The following is a 17,196-nucleotide window of genomic DNA, read 5'->3' on the forward strand; positions in this document are numbered from 1 at the left end:
ATGCGATATCACGAATGATTGAAGTTTTTACCCGAACAGTAGCCATGATTAATGCCTGAAGGAGATTAAGGCGCTTAGAATGCCATAAATAAATCTTACGAGTAAATTCGCGAAATAAGGAAACTAGAACTAATCGATTCGATTGGTCGACAACGAGGTATGGAACTGAATTATCCTAGACAGACAAAATGCGAGCTTTGATTTACAACTTTAAGGTTACTAAACCAAAGTGTAGTTCATAAACTAACGTGACATATTTGCAACCTGCTTACCTTACGTTTCGTAACAGTCTGATTAGACTATTTCCATACGTGCGCACGAGTTGTTTCTAAAACCAACACAGTAAAAGGTGTTGTAAAAATTATGCAAGTCTTTCGTTAATTATTTCAACGGCCAGTCTAAACATAAGGTAAAGTATTTGTGCTTTCACAGATTAACCAATTGAATTTGTCCAATATGACAAGAGAACTTGTTCGAAAGTTTTCCGTGCACTAAATACTGGATTCAAAACTAAAAGTAATGTGTGGAAACTATTAGTTATTACCGAGTTTTAAAACCACAAAATTTGATCTAATTTATCACAGAAAAGTGATAACGTTTTTTATCCACAGTTTTGTTAGTGATTCGTTATGTATACTGACCTCAACAAGTTTCCTTGTTCACATCTAAGTAACAATTACTCCCATTTGAAATTAGTTCCTAATTTTACTTAAAAAGCGTTCCGAAACCTTGCCACATAAATGTTGTTTTAATAGCCTATATTATAATGCATTAACATATTATTAGTCATTCGGAAAACTGGTAAACATCATTAAACTGGATGATATCCAACTTGACGTTGTAGTTTGGGGAAAAAACAGCATGGCGTCAGTCAAACTGATTCGTACATATTAAGGAAAGCGTATAAAAAGCCTTCCTACAGCAATAAATTTGCGATACTTTATATGTAGAATATTCCTCATATGATCTTGATAAATCATACTTTGAATCACTTGGGCAAAGCACAATGCTTGCCGGCCATTTCCCAACGCAGGATCTGATCAGTTTGCCCGAAATATGGCGGCGAAGCGTGGTTTCGCGCAATGAATTGTGGTAAAGTTTTTGAATATCGTCCATATTGAGAAGCAATTCTAAAATATCCATATTTCTGCGAACTTTGATCAAAGTTGTAACGATTTCGAACTGTCTGGACACACAATGAACAAAAATTCTTTAGAATTTTATACCACGGTTAATTCAGGTATATTCTCTATCTGCTGAAATAATGTTTGATGACATCTAGAATATTTATGTAGTGGATGTGCTCTCATGAGAAACTCTTCAAATACAAATAATGGTTTCATGCTTTATATAGCGCGAAAGGAAATTTAATGCAAAAAAAGATATATAGTATATATGGAAATTTATATAAAGAACCGTAAGCAGCAAATGTAATAGACAAAGTAAGGAGTGATATTTGTGAAAGAACAGTAGGGTAAAGACTTAAGCGTGTAGGTGAAGTAGAGTTAAGATATAAGGATAAAAAAAATTGAGTACATTATATAATACTTCATTTAGATAAATTGCATTATCAATTCGTGAGCTGATTAGGTACCTTGTAGATTGTACACAATTCTATGGAGTTAATTTTTTATGCGGGTGGATGAGATTCCTGTTTTCTTTGGGTATTACCAAAAAAGCTAGCAAATAGTCAACGTGTCTGTGTGTGAAAGTTAAGCAAAATAAGTTAAAGTTAGTCAAACCATAACGAGAAAAGCTAAATTGATTAAAGAAACTTCAGGGACGGATAGAGCCAGTGTCTTAGCAAGACTAGTGCAGAGACTAACATGCAATGCCATCACTGATACGCGATTCATTGTAACACGGTTATGTTCAAAAGTGTTAAACGGCCGGAAAATCAAGTTACAATGTGAGTGTCAAAGAAAGAACTACTATTGTGATCGTGTGACTGATGCTGATCTGACCTAGCAATGATGATGCATGTAAGCGAAGAGTTGAGCAGCCCTTGTTATAAGAGGGCACTGGTAGAGAGTATTCTGAAAGCTTGGATACGAAAAGTCCCACTAATTAGTTGGAAATAGCAATTGTTTATTTAATGAGAAATTTTAAATGTTTACCCTGTGTACCTTTCGCAAGAGATTGAGATTGAGATTTGTTAATAGGCACATGTTCCAAAACGCATTAGCAACTGTTGCATTGGGTGACAGAATGTCCCCTCCAGATGAGTGATGACTTCTTAAGGAACGATCCGGCTTGCACTGCACGAGACGCCACATCTCTCGACCTTGTTCTCGCTTTAGCAGCTCCCGACGTTTCCCTTTGTAAACAAATTATGGCATTTACTACAAGTACCGTACGAGATCCCAGGTTTAACGCGTAGCCTTGAAAAGGCATGGACTTACCTGTGTAGTCATTCTGTCTTTTGATTAATAGCTTACTCTAACTGCTCGGGGTGGGCAGCTTAACCTTGCTTCAGTCTCTTTGTAATGGATTTGTTGGCAAGGGTTCAAGCGATGTTTGCTGACCGTAAAGTGTAAGGTTATTACTACGATAGTCCGAGAGATAGAGCAGTGGTGTGCCCAGAAATTTCGAAAACTGTAGAGGGGCCACGACTAAAGGGCGCAAGTAATATTTTCTAACAGTCGTATCTATTTTTTTTGAACTTTTACTGCGGTCGATATTATCTAGGGAAGCTATACCAAGGAGTGTCAAAACATTTCCAAATATTTTACAACTCCTGTTTTTCATTCAATTTATCATTTTGGTGGTAAATTCACCTTCATATTTCCTAAAATGTAGTCACAGACATTAAAAATGGGACACCCATATCCGCTTCCGTAAATGGAGTTGTGTGTTCTCAAGCTCTAGGGCGATGACCAAACCTGAATAACAAATCTGCAATAAGCTCTGTATCCGGTGTAGTTAGGTAACACCATACCGGAAAGAGTACTCAAGATGTAAACGCACGGCCATGAAATTAGGCGGGTGGCAGAAGTTTGCGCTGTTGCCACGTCGCAGCACAACCCCGTGTGTTCGGAGGTTTAAGAGAATGAAGGATCTCGTTGTAGAGTTGGTCTTTGTAATCCATGTGATACAAACTGACAGTATTTGCTCGAAAGGTCGGGGATGACACAAAAGTATCCCGGAGAGAAGTCTGACGGTCGAAGTAGGCAACGCAGCCCGGTTGACGTTGCCACACACTGCGCGGGAACCAGCGGCTTTTGTCCCGCTCTAGCTTTGCTTTTCCGATATGTGGCACCAGCGCAATTCTGCCCAACCGCCTAAACAAATTTGATAAGTGACAAGTAGCCTACTATAGCATACATAATCTTTAGCACTAATTTAACAGTAAAGAAATACAGAACTTTTTCATTAAAGTGATTCGTACACAAAACTTCTCTATTCAATTGTTTTTAACAATACGTTGCTTAGCGACGAAATAGCATACTAACTATTATATGTCTTTTGCGTGTGAGAATTTCCATCGGATTTGAACATACTATTTACCTAGTTTTGAACTCTTCGCAACCCCCCCCCCACTTCCCTTTACTCCTAAAATTCTGGGTAAACTGCAGCTTCAACTGATCTCTGGATACGCCACTGTACTGGTAAGATGAAGGCTTAAAATTCAGTCTTGTACAGTCAAGAGAAAAACTACGTTAGGAACTTCTTTAGAAACGCACTGCAATTTCTTGACAGTCCCTATCCCAGTGGTTCTCAAAGTGTGCGCCGCGGCACCCTTGGGACAGGGGCGCCGCGGAATGTTCTAATATTTTCACTGAAATGATATGATTGTTCCAAATATGCGCTTATTTAGTACATTTTGCACATAAAATGTTTGAATTTCAAATACGTGTTTATTTTTAACTTAAGGCAAGCAACCTAGCCACACTAACTGAGCGTTGCAAATGTTAGATAGGCCTGCATTCTGACACTGGCGCCGCGGAAAAATCTTGAAACACTAAGGGCGCCGTGAAACTAAAAAGTTTGGGAACCCCTGCCCTATCCTAAAAAGTGAAAAACAACCTTTTATTGTGCGTTGTTGATTTTTACCAATAATTAGTCTGCCAACAAGGAATACTGTTTTGGATGTTAAATTAGTTTTTAATTGTCAAAACTAATAATTTTACATAACCACAAACAATTACTCCGTCATTATTGGATCTTAGGAAATGAAAACATAGTAACTGCGGCTCCAATCACCGATCAGGCCTTCATTACCTTGAAGTGAACAGTCACGATATGTGGTTCCCACTGGCGTAGCAGAACAATGAGTTTGGGAACTAATGCTCTTTTTAAATCTTGCGAAGTAACTTCTCGCTGGGGCAAAGACGACATTATGCAATGAATGCGAAAGGATGTCCCGACGTCGTATATTCCTTCGTATTTTCTCATGTTACGTAAAGAGCCGTATTAGCAATTGTACGGCAGAAACTAAAAAAGACCTAGTCGCGGAGTTCTTGGGAGAAAAAAAGGAAAAGTGGATGCACGTTCACATAAATACTGGTTTTCGTTTCGGCTCAAGTACAAGATGATTTTGACTTCACGGACAAGAAGGCTGATCACAAGTAAAAATATATTCAACTTTTTTCTCAAGGAAGACTAAATCAGATGTAGTTTATCAACCGTTAAGTGCTTATCAAAGCTCCTAGTTTCAGTAAGTTATCTTCAGAGTTTACTAAACATAGTCCACTGTCAGACTCTCATAAAGTTAGAAATTACAATTCAATTAGGGCGTTGGATCTCGGGACCTGATTGTCACTATACACTGCGCGTACAGAATTTTCATAAATGTTAAACATAAGATGAATATATCGTTTCAGGTATTGCATAGATGTAACAATGTAGATAGGGTGATCATAATTCCAAGGAGATCAGTTTAACCCCATTCTGAAAAATCTGTTAGGCCTACTTATAAAATTATTGGTATTATTAACGTATTATTAATTAAAGGATGGATCACATAAATGATACATAAATTAAATATGATCTCCCAATGTCAAAATTTATTAAATATTATAATCTCTATATGACTTTCTCGCCTTTTCTGAACAACCTATGATGTTAATCCTACGCTGAAGTTTAGTAATGCGAGAAGTACCGTGCGTCCATTTCGATCTTCAGCCGAGAGATCGGGAGAAGCATGGCGGGCGGCGCCTGACGGAGATGCCATTTGCGGCCTGTAATGCCTGCTTATTTTTATGGACATATGCAGACATTTATATAAATATTGCAAAACTAGCACTAACCTGTGTTATAAGAGTTGTTCAAACTGATATCCACCAAGTGCCAAGTGTGTAGACTTTCGGGGAGAATACGTTGAATAGCCTGAAACTTTCGTGCTTGTAGCTAAAGTCCTTCTGGGTCGGGCCGAGAACATATCAGCCCCTCGTAACGTGAACCTTGCGGCTGGCATTCCAATCCTCACTGACAATACACATACACACTGCAGTAACACAAATAAGTAACGGCAAGTAACCAATAATAACACACTTGCGCACAGTACGAAATTAACACGCTCTTGGTTTACATCTGCTCGCCACTATATTCACAGCTCTGTCGCGAAGGAACAAAAAACTCTAGCAAGGAGATTTCGGATTGCAAGGAAGCTCACGAACACCATTGACTTAACGGTTTCGTCTACAGCGTAATCTTGATACAGTGTTGCACATTCGAAACCTCCAAACGATCCCCATCGACACAAAACTCTTTCAAGGATATGAGCTCAAGCAGGACGTTACTGGTCAAAACTATGATTAAAATGTTTTATTATCTGTGGCTCTTAACATCGTTTCTATAGCGTATTTTTTGTGTATATAAGGGCAGAACTTGGATGAATTACAGATTATAAATTATAACACAGGTTAGTGCTAGTTTTGCAATATTTATATAAATGTCTGCATATGTCCATAAAAATAAGCGGGCATTACAGGCCGCAAATGTCTGTATCTCCGCCAGCGCCGCCCGCCACGCTTCTCCAGATCTCTCGGCTGAAGATCGAAATGGACGCACTGTATTTAGCAGAAGAATCAATCTTCTTGAGAGCAGCTTTAATCTTCAGCAACAGTTTATAAATCTCCCCGAAAACCTTATCCCACATATCAGACACACAACTCTAGAGTTTCCTTTTGAGTTTGTGTCAAGGCAACTTGAAATTCTTGTTGGAATTCCGTGAAGAAACTTAATGCTGATTCACTGCTCTAAAAATAAAGGAAGACAAAACAATACACCTTTTTAGCATGAAATGTCTTAAATTTAGACTTGGTTTTCAAGACAACTCCTATACTTTTATAAAACAGCACAAATAGTGACGTTTTAATAATGTGAACGGGACGACCGGAACACGCCTCACCGGAAGCGTATTTACAAACCCGATAGTGTTGCAGAACCAGAGGTATATAAAGCTTTTTGATTGGCTGTGTGCACCGAAGTTGTTTAGGTTCCGTGTCCATCGTTCCTTGTTTCTTCGTATGGAAAAATAAGACTCGTGATTATATAGTAATAAAGTTTGTAATCAGATTGTCGAAATTATGTTAAGAAATACGTTTATATAATAAATATAATGTTTAAAATGATATACGTTAAACATACATAATTTTCTCAATTCTCATTGGTAGTTACAATGTTTGCACTGATGTGACTAAATAGAAAAATTATTCACTTCAAGATGAGTTCTGATTTCCGTCTTCTAAAATATTGATTTAAATAATTGTGCTAAAATATCAACCTTAGTATAAATGGGTTTCTTATCTTGTTGGAATGGATATTTGAAATCTACACTGTTAATTTGAACCCTACCATCTAGCATTACCTTGAAGGAACGCCGCATTAACTTCCGGAATGGCAGCCAATCAGAAGCCAAATATCGCTGGAGGTTCTGCAGTACTATAGGGTTTTGTAAATACGCCGACCGGAACACGCCTCAAACGGGACTGTCCACGTCAAAACTAGATGTATGGTCACCCCAAGTGTACACCATAAATTCTCTAATACGGTAGCATGTGTCTTGCCTAAACTAGTGGCGCGTTTAAAAGGGGAAAGGGGTTATTGGGGTCTTGAAATGTCTCCAAAGCAAACAAATTTCAGTTATATTTATTTGTTGGTTTATTTTTTTGGTGCATCCTTAAGACTGTCGTCCTATGGCGAGAATAACTACAATTCAACAATGCATTATTGAAGCTCCTTTGAGTAGGTAGGTAGAAGTAAGCTACTCACGTGATTGTTACTAAAATCTTCAGCAGACGACAAACCACCGGAAACTATACCAGGAGAACTGATTGATTTGGATTGTTTTTTTAAGCTAATCGCAAGGATGAGGGACGACATGATGAATGATTAAGGGAGCCATACAAAGAATACCCATGCCAAGATCGAGATTCGAACCCGGGACCTTCCAGGATATAACAAGGTCTTCATGTGTCTCGTATGAAAGGAAGCTTGGTTAACGGGGGAGTCTTTATTAACCCCCTCCCCCCAAACCAACGCCTCATCTTGGGCCCGGTAGCTCTATCAAACAAAAACCATAGCAAATTTTCCGCTTTTTCATTTTGGTTATCTTCACTTTTTGTATACAATCCACAGTTTTAGAGATTTAATATTTGCCGCCATTTTCCAAGATGGCGAATTTTCTCCAAAAATTTGGATGCTGGATTTTTAATATATTATTCACTATACCATTTCGCACAATTTGGCACAACATTTGTGTTGCAATTGTTTCCGGGTTAGGCCATTTTTACCGTTCGATTCCTCTACTATAAGCACGACAATGAGTTGTGTCACTCATATGTCAACACGTGACAGCAGAGTACTTGGGGCCTAGCTTTGGGGGAGCAGAACCTGAAAAAAAAAAAAGGGGGGGGGGGCGGGTGACCCTATTGCCCCACTTCCGTTAAGTTACTCCCATGGTATCAACAATGTTCATTTCACCACGAGTTACATTCTGCAGACCTGGTAATGCACACACAAGACGCTGCAAAAGGTCAACGAACGGCTGCATAAAACGTCGTTAAAATCTTGAATGGCGAATCTCGAGAGCGTGAGGGCACGTGGCGAACCAGTTCGCCCAACCTGCCGCGGCGGGTACCCGTCTGAACTCGTTACCCAAATCAAGCTGCCGTTACTCAGTCTTGTAACACTGGTTGACCCATATAGCCCGGTAGCCTCGGGTGCAGCGGCTCGCGTTTGTACACAGCCGCCGGCCACTCTGTTCCACTTTTCCCGCGCTCGCACCTTCACTGAGAGGACCAGGCCACAGTAGAAGACTTCCACATCAGAACCCACGTTGCATGGTCCACCAGTAACGACGTCAAGAAATTGTGATGAGACAAGTGGAGGGGATATTAGTTTATACACAGACGTTGTAATTGGGACCGGGCCTACAGCTGAAAGTTTGATCAGATCTACTATACTCTGTCCCAGCTAACTTTGGAGCAGGCAAACGAAAACAAGTCTCTGCGCAAGTATTAACGCGAGACTGCTCCACGGAATTGCGTTGATTGGGGAAAGTGACTACAGTTACCAGCCTTCCCGGCAGCGTGTACTGCTTCTCTCTGGTCACTCGATTTCCTTCCTTGCTCCACAGCTAGGACAGGGTATAGTACGTATATGCCTCCACTGGGTATCGAACCCGGGATCCCTTGATTACAAGGCAACGACAAAGGTCATCGGGGAGGTCCATGGGGAGGCAATATTAGTTATCCCCAAAACAGTACAATCAGAGCTAGCTTGATTGAAGTGAAAATTGTGGGTGCGTCAGCACTCAGCCTATCTTGCAACAGTCACATAGGGGGTCCAGCCCCTTACCATAAATAAAATATAACAAATGTCTGAGGACTAAAATATTCTTTCTTTGTTTAAATAAAAGCTGAGGCTGTAAAGGGGCACTCAGCAGAAAAGGACAGGACAACACACAGCCCTACAGAAGATTATACTGCCCAGGCGCGAGAGCCTCGTAGTCCTGCAAAAAGCAGTTACCGAGGTGTACTACTCACAAGTGAGGTTGACATTTGGTCGCTTTACCAGAAGGTCATCCCTTACACGACCAATCAGGGCTAGCTGTACCTACGCCTTAGTCCAAAAGGCCAAGGGCGCACAAATTAGGAGTGATAAGATTCCCCTAGGATAAGTGGAAGTCAGTACAAGCAACTAACTTCAATAGAAATTTGTATAAATTCAAGACCCAAAATTGAACATGTAAAATCAGATTATGTAAGAGGTCGACATGAAGATTGTAAGGTGGATTTAGATTCTTCTTCACTTCAACTTTAGATAGTTTTAGAGTTGTCATTTCGAACAACATGTATGTGGTAATAGTTTTATTGTAAGGGAGGATGCAGTTCTCGTATCAGTAATGTACCTCGTCCACAATTCACAGTAATTGAAGAAAACCGTGGCGGCAAAACTTAATACAGCTATTCGTACAGATAAATTAGTTGGGCTAAAGGGGTATTTCATCTAGTTTTGTTTCTGTGGTTCATGGAAAGACGATGGCAGGGACTGAACTTGAGATGGAGAAAGATTGAGAGAGTGCTCGATTTTCAATATGAAATACTATTTTCTAAAAATTATTTCTCAATACCCGACAAATTTAACTATAACTTGTTCTATGATGCTGGTAGTTATTTCTGGGGTAATAAGTTATGATCCAGTTATTTTTATTTCATTTCAAAATATATCCTGGATTGTCGCCTGAAAGAGGTCTGATACGGCGTTTAAAATTGACAATTTGTGAGTATCCACGTGTGATAATGTTAGTTCATCAATATTATTCTTAATAATTATGGTGATAATTACGAAATAAATTTTGCAATAAAGACACTATATTTTGGCGGCTAGCATACATTATTTCTACAGGGTGACCACAAAGCGGGCATACCCCCTTTTATTTTAGATATTGCGATGGTTATGGTTGAATGCTTGATATGGACACATACCCGACTGTTTTAAGAGTCCAGAACATCGCCATGAGACCAGTCATGTTCGTAGCACAGCCGAATTCTGCGCCATGTTCTGGCACATACTTCGCGTTGCAAGTGTCATCTTTCCCAGGCGGTGGATTACAAGATGTTCTTAAGATTACCCAGCTCCCTTAGTCTGGCCTCCAAGTCGTCCCGATCTCACCTTTGGAAGTTCAACGACAAGAGCCTGAAATAACCGCTATCACACAACCCAAGAGTTACGAGCAGCTGTGAAAGATGCCTTCACGTATGTGACCACGTATTAATCTCCGCAAAACATGTGCCAGAACATGTGTAAGATTACCGAAATACTACATTTAGTGATGTACGAGAATTTAAGAGAAGTTTCATTTAGAGGTAAAATGCATCCTGTGCAATGCAACGTGTCATGAAGGAGCATAGGAAAGTGCCCAGAGAAGGTATTTGTGGAGTCTTAACACAACCTGTGGTTCAACTAAACCAGAACATCAAATGCTTATCAAGGAACAAAAACTTGTCACCCCTTTCACCTTTACGCTCCAATTTCCCTTTCAAAATTACCAGTAACCACCGCACGCCAGAAAAGAATCTTTGAATCTGAGGTTAGAATCTGAGGCACACTGATCGCGCTACAATATAGACTACCCTGTTGGGATATTAATAAAAGAGACTTTTTATCAGTGACAAATGTCGAATGTATTTGATATGTAACAAAAAGGGGTGCGTAGGTTGAGAATACAGAGGATATCCTGTCACTTGTGCGTTCACGTGACCTTCGCAGCTCCCAGCTTTGGAATATACTCTGGCACTGAAGCAAAAATATACGAACTAACATTTACGATTTGATTTGATATTTGATTTGTTGTTTTAAGTCCACTTTATGCACAGTAAGGCTAATCGGGACTGGACCTACAGTTTAAAGTGGGTTCCGAACCACTTGTGCCTCCACCGTGTATCGAACCCGGGACACCTTGATTACAAGGCGACGACGCTACCACTGCGCCATCAGGGAGGCTCTAACATTTACGAACATTTGAAAATGTATAATAATTGCTATGTAAAGTATATTTGAAGCATGAACTGGATTCTTAAAGCTTTTGCATGTGGGTGGAGTTCAGGCAATTGTGCAAAATCTCAACTTTAATTTTATCTAGATATTTCCAATTAATTCAGTAAGAGATTAATAGGAAGGCATTAATCTTGATCGCTATCCATACCGTACCGTGCCTACAGATTAAATTTAACTGCAATCAAGAGGTTCCGGTTTCGAGGTCCCTGTACTGTATGCGGCTCCGAGTGTTCTTTTGCGAGAGTCTCCATTCATTCTATTCGGCGCAAATAAACGAAACAAAAATACATATCCTGCCTGGTGAGGTTTTTTGTCCTCTAAATTAATCGCGGCGATGAAGGCACGGCTATGAAGGCACGTTGGCAAAGAATACAAATGACTAGGTGGTACTCGAACCAAGAACCTTCTGTGACGAGATCGTAAGTTGAGTCGATGCAGCCGGCCACCAAGCCAGCAGGATGAACAGAGATGACTTCGGGAAGTAATAATCTGCACTCCGCCACATGGTCCGACATATGCACACCAGGCTAATCGGGCCAGGATATACATGATCCGAACTACATGTAATCGTACAATGGGTGCACTGAAAATTTCCTTGTTTCCAACATACCCATCTTATTCAAGATATAAGGTTCAACAATTTTACACTTTAGAGCAAGCAAAACTGCTTCAAATTACTTTTAAGGTTTCCAGTGCGTCGTCACAACAACCGGCATACTCTCACCACGTTCAAAACCAGTTTTCTGTATTAATGAATTAACCGTTTAACCTTTGTTAAACAAGTGTGCCATGTGACTCATTTGAGTGAAATTTGTAGCACTTCATGAACCGAACTCATTGAAACGCGAGTTCATCCTACGAGGAACCGGATTTGGCAATCACGTCTAAAGTACTAATGTAGTCTTAAAATTACAAACACTACCTGCTAAAACTTGCTCCATGCAAACACGAGAACTCTACAGGCCATTTTGAATAAAAACTGGCGCTTTACGTCCAATCCACTTACCCACTCGCGGATGTGTCTGCACTATTTCACTTTTCACTAAAACCAGGATTTAGTTAGTTTCAGGGCTAACTTCCGCCATACAATCACGTGAGAATTCAATACACATTAAGCAAAATATGACAGTGCGCTACGAAGTATTGAATCTCTTAACTAGTATGCTTTTTAAACAGTCCTTTAATACACATTTCAAAAATACATTGTTGCAAAGAGGGGGAAAAAATTCATCCGGAAACTAACATCCCACATGAAAAGAAGTAACACTAGAAGAACTCCCATGAATATGTGACAATACCACCATCTCCTGAGAAAATTGCGAACTATTTTAGACTACCGAACATAGTATTATCGAAGAAATAATCCTTGTACTCTTCACATAAGGAATAGTCTCTTGAATCACTTAACGGTGGCGATGCAGATAGTACTATGGGGTTTCACAGTATGCCACATAGGTCTATAGAGACTTCCTTACGACAAGGAAACAAAAATCTAACCACACCACGCATGAAAGAAAAAAAATATGAACCAAACTCAAAATTAATAAAAAACACCGAAATATACTTCCAATTGAAAACTAGCTCTTTACCCCTTGATTCTGAGACTTCATACATGTCAAGCGGATACCTACCTGGCTACTTAAGTCATATTTTATAATACAGTAAAACCTCGTTAATCCAGTCCCCGATAAGCCGGACTTTGCTTAATCCGGACAGGCAAACGACAAAAGAAAAAAACAGAATGCAAGGTTTTGAATGAGGCTAGAAGTCAACAAGAGAGCTTCCCAAAGAAAAGGCAGTCAACCACTGATGAAATTCTGTTTCCCGCAGACTTTGTACTGTAGGTACTGTATAGTGTATTTAGGCCTATGCCTTTTAAATACATAAAGGTGTTTTGTTGCCATAAACTGAGTTTTATTGCACTTTCTGTTCTATTAGGTTCGGGGCTTTCGTTAAACCGGTCAACTTATCCCCCCAACTAGTCCGAATTAACGAGGTTTTACTGTATTTAAAATAATCTATTTAATTGCATCTGTGAACCTGTACTTCAAGGTTGAACATATTTTCAGGATAAAATTCAGGTTATTTTGGGGAGACTGTTCTAGTCAAACAGAAATGAAAAAAAGTAAAGCTTTCCCTGTGCTTAGCACCACGCCATGAAGGCGTATAGGGGGTGATGTGATCAGCACCACACTTTCTTGATCCGGTCGTGATTGGGGTGATGTGATCAGCGCCACGCCCCTGACCACCTTTGCCCCCCAGGGTTTCCCCCAGGTACCCATGTAATTCGACGCTTGTTGGGCGCCGGGGCAGCTTCCAACGTTAGAAAAGTTCCCGGATTTGAGCCAGCCGGGGATCGAACCCGGGACCTTTAGCATGGTAGTCAGACGCGTTACCGACTGAGCCACCGCGGCCACCTTACAAAAAGTTGTTTGAAATAATGACCTGCATACGGCAAGAAAATTTGTTCACTGACATGTATATGCTGCTTAGACAGTGCGTTCGTCTTGGCTCTGGGACGAGATAGCGCGTGAACTACTTTGAACAACTCTTCTGTATAACACAGGTTAGTACTAGTTATGCAATGTAAATATAATTGTCTACATGCTAAAGATATGTGCGTAAATAATAGACTTTACGGGAGGAAAATGCCGGCATCTGCGTCATGCACGCGCTATCTCAGCCCAGAGCCAAAACGAACGCCCTGTACTTGTACTTTGAGACTAGTCGAAACAGACAGGTCGAGAAGGGTGTTTATAAATCGAGACGAGACCGAAAGACTACCACGTCTCGTCTCTAGGTTCGAGCCACCAACTGGGATTGAGAGATTTTGGATTGCCCCCTCACTTATCAAATCATTCATTGATCTTCGCGATTAACCTAAATGAGAGAGAGACTTGACGAAATCCGAAAAAAATAGAAATATTAAATACACGAACCAAGGACTTACAATGTCAACAGTAGCGTAACTAACATGCTCTACGCCACCCTCCCCCGCAACTTTCAGTTGTCCGCCCCTACTCGATTGACGTATCATGTTACAACTGACATTTGATCAATTCTAGTAGGTAATATCTTTGGTTGTATTCAAAATAAGGCAAAAAAGGCCTTTGGAACATCTTACGCCACTCAACACCTGTTTTGAAGCCTGTGTAATAAGTTCATTTTGAATAGGACTTAAGTATTTTGTCTTGCTTTTCTCATTTTCAATATGAATTTTAAGAGGTGGGTCATACCTCGCTAAGAAGCCTATATATGATGTTGAGAAAATTCCCAGAAGTACTTCGCTACATCTTCTCCATGCCCCTGAGAGCCAGTTATTCAGACCTTGTCGCAGCATTGAACATCTTTATTATAATTTTTCTAAGCACTGTGTGTTAATACATGCATTCAAGTGAATTCGGCACATTTGTGTTTTTTACCTTTCTAATCATTCATTTTTCCCTTTACACCATGCATCATTAAAGTGTTTATCGAACCTATCGGCAAAAAACCAGCATGGTTAACAATAAACAAGGTCTAAAATACATTAGCAACAACCAAAATATATATATATCTAAGGCGGGGAAGGGGACCTTGGCACAGGTTTTCTTTGCAAGTGTCCCTTGATTAATTATATACATCTAAAAGTTGCATAAATGCGACGCTAAATGAGAGAATAAGAGTTAAATCGCTACAATAAGGATGAATGACTATTGATGAGCCCTGTCCACGATTTCAACCCATAACCTTCGGCGCAAACAATTGAACAGCGAAACATTCGACCACAGGCTGCATGAAGATCTGGTCAAAATTAAAATTTGTTGGATTTATTTTAATTTACTTCAAATTTCCAAGATTGCAGAACGTTCGTGTTTTGTATTATTTTAATTATGCTGGCTTTTTTTAAAAAAATTGTACTGATAAGCGGATCTAGAATTTTGTTCTGAGGGGAGGCACAGAATATGCAGAAGCATATGCGATATCTAACACTATATTACCTTCATATCAAGAGAATTGTGTCTTGTAATCAAGGGGTCCCGGGTTCGATTCCCGGTGGAGGCACATAGTGGTTCGGATGACAATTTAAACTGTAGGTACAGTCCCGATTAGCCTTTCTGTGCATAAAGTGGACTTAAAACAAGAAAATAAAAAATGAAAGATTTACAAAGGCTAGTTTAAATCCAATTTGTGAAGGTCTGAACCTTCAAGAGGAATTCGAATGGCAAGAAACGAACCCAGGACGCTCACAAATTTATTTTAATCCCAGATATTTTTTTAGGGAACAGAAGGAAATTTACTAACTTGGCATTTACTTAGGCTTTTAATTGTAAAATATTTGTTAATTCCTTGTTGACAAAGCTGTTCTTATTAGAAGCAAATAATATCCTCCCGACGGCGTAATAACTGCTTGTAACCAAGGGGGGTCTAGTTCGATACCCTGTAGGCACACAGTGCTCAGAATCCCATTTAAACGGTCTCTCCACCTAAACTCAAATTAATATTCTTGAGGATAACTGTTCAGATTATTTTATGATTTTTTCAAATTCTCCTGGCAGAAATACTAATTATCGTAGAATTTTGGCAATCATTGTCGCACGAAATTTGAACCTTCCCTAAAGTAATGAGCACTGCTTGCATTTGAAAAAAAAAGTTATTTATGTTGAAAAAACTTTAAAATTACCTTATGCAAGCATGCGCGCTTGTAAATCGAACCTTAGTCGAATGCACTTAGGGACTTTAATTCTAAGAGAACCAAACCTGGCCTGCCTTACTACGAAAGCATATATTGAACAAAATCTTAAGTAATCGCTAAAACTCCCCGGTATGTGTTAACGGAAGTAAATCGAAATATAACCATGTAAAAATTGCATTCGTTGCATGATAATATCGCAATAAAACAAAACTTCGACCATAAAATGTTTCTCTTCGACGAGAAAACTGCCACTTTTAATTTTTAAAGCCCACGAGGGCAGGATTCGCCACAAGCGCTTTGTGGACTCAGGATGGCTACACAGAATAGTTTTCGAGGGGACGTGGGGATTTCAAAACTTCACTTATTCGTGAAGTCCAGGTATTATTACACTATTTGTTACTGTCGATTTTATTTGCTCTTATTTTAGTTGCCTGAAAACTATATTGTTGGGGATAGGATTACACTGAAGTTATGTTTCAGGAAACTGTACGCACACACTTAGAGACGTTCAGGTACTGCCATATGGGGGTTGATTTAATTTGGGAGCTCGAACATAATAAAATTAACCCCCTTTATTGAAAAGCACAAATTGGTTATACATTTAAGCTAAAACTATCAATTCTACAAATTTCATGTTAAATCTTGTTTTTTCACTTACCTGTGCCAAAGTCGCCACCGCAAGTCCGAACGTAAGGGCAATGTGCAAGGGAGAATTTCCGTTCTCACCCCAAGAAATGCAACTACCGCATCCGACCAACACGAGGAAAAAGGTGCCGAAGAATTCCGCACTCAGAGCGCGCCATATAGTTTTGCTATCGGTAATATCGGAAAAACCGAGGATATTCTTAGCACCTGTGGGCTTCACCATCCTTGCACGTCCGTACAGAGTCACCGCAAAATTCCAACTGGCGCTTCGCTCCGTGCAACACGCGTGCACGACCAAGTCTGGTTTGAAAACCCGCGAGATATGGTACTGTGAAACGAGTGCAACGCTTCGCCTTGCTTTTCAACGAACACGAGAGTGAGTTTTTGTTTCGGTAAGCAGCTCCCCCGTTACACAACGGATCTCGGCCAATCGGCGATCAGGATTCTGTTCAGCCGACACTCCCGATGATGCGGGATTATCTTGTCGTACTCAGGCAGCAACAATGAGGTAGCCAATCGAAAGGATACGATAAGATAACGTGCACAAGCAAAGAAGCGCCCGTTCCTACATGAGTCAAATTGGGCTTTTTTTTTTGCCCCGCTTCACATCTTCCTGCATTGCTACCATGGAATTCTGGAAATCACCTGGTACAGTTCGTCGAATCGCAAACCTGTTCTCGTGCGTGTCCCATCAGGGCAAGGTCAATGCGTTCCAGCATATGCGAAATGCGCGTCATAGTGCGTTGAGGCTTACAGGTTCTTCACGGTGACGTCACCAAATTGCGAATTTGTCGCGAGCGAAATCAATTATAGTTTGCGTTGCTTTTTGCTTGTTTTATGCACTTTTAGGAAAAATTGAGACGTTGGTGAGC

The 17,196-nt window shown here is 40.1% G+C and overlaps 1 protein-coding gene across 1 annotated transcript in view; it reads right to left on the reverse strand.

Annotated features, from left to right (window-relative positions):
• The window catches only part of Drip (aquaporin homolog protein drip), a 76,903-nt gene extending 60,199 nt beyond the window's left edge, over window positions 1-16,704 (reverse strand). The window contains exon 1 of the mRNA XM_083109957.1: window positions 16,338-16,704. Within this exon, the coding sequence (XP_082966083.1) occupies window positions 16,338-16,547 (210 nt within the window). The 5' untranslated portion in view covers window positions 16,548-16,704. The remainder of the gene's footprint in view (window positions 1-16,337) is intronic.
• Window positions 16,705-17,196: the final 492 nt, after the last annotated feature.

The sequence above is a fragment of the Lepisma saccharinum genome, chromosome 23 (genome assembly GCF_977018435.1).
Source record: "Lepisma saccharinum chromosome 23, izLepSacc3.1, whole genome shotgun sequence".
In the NCBI taxonomy this organism is placed as follows: domain Eukaryota; kingdom Metazoa; phylum Arthropoda; class Insecta; order Zygentoma; family Lepismatidae; genus Lepisma; species Lepisma saccharinum.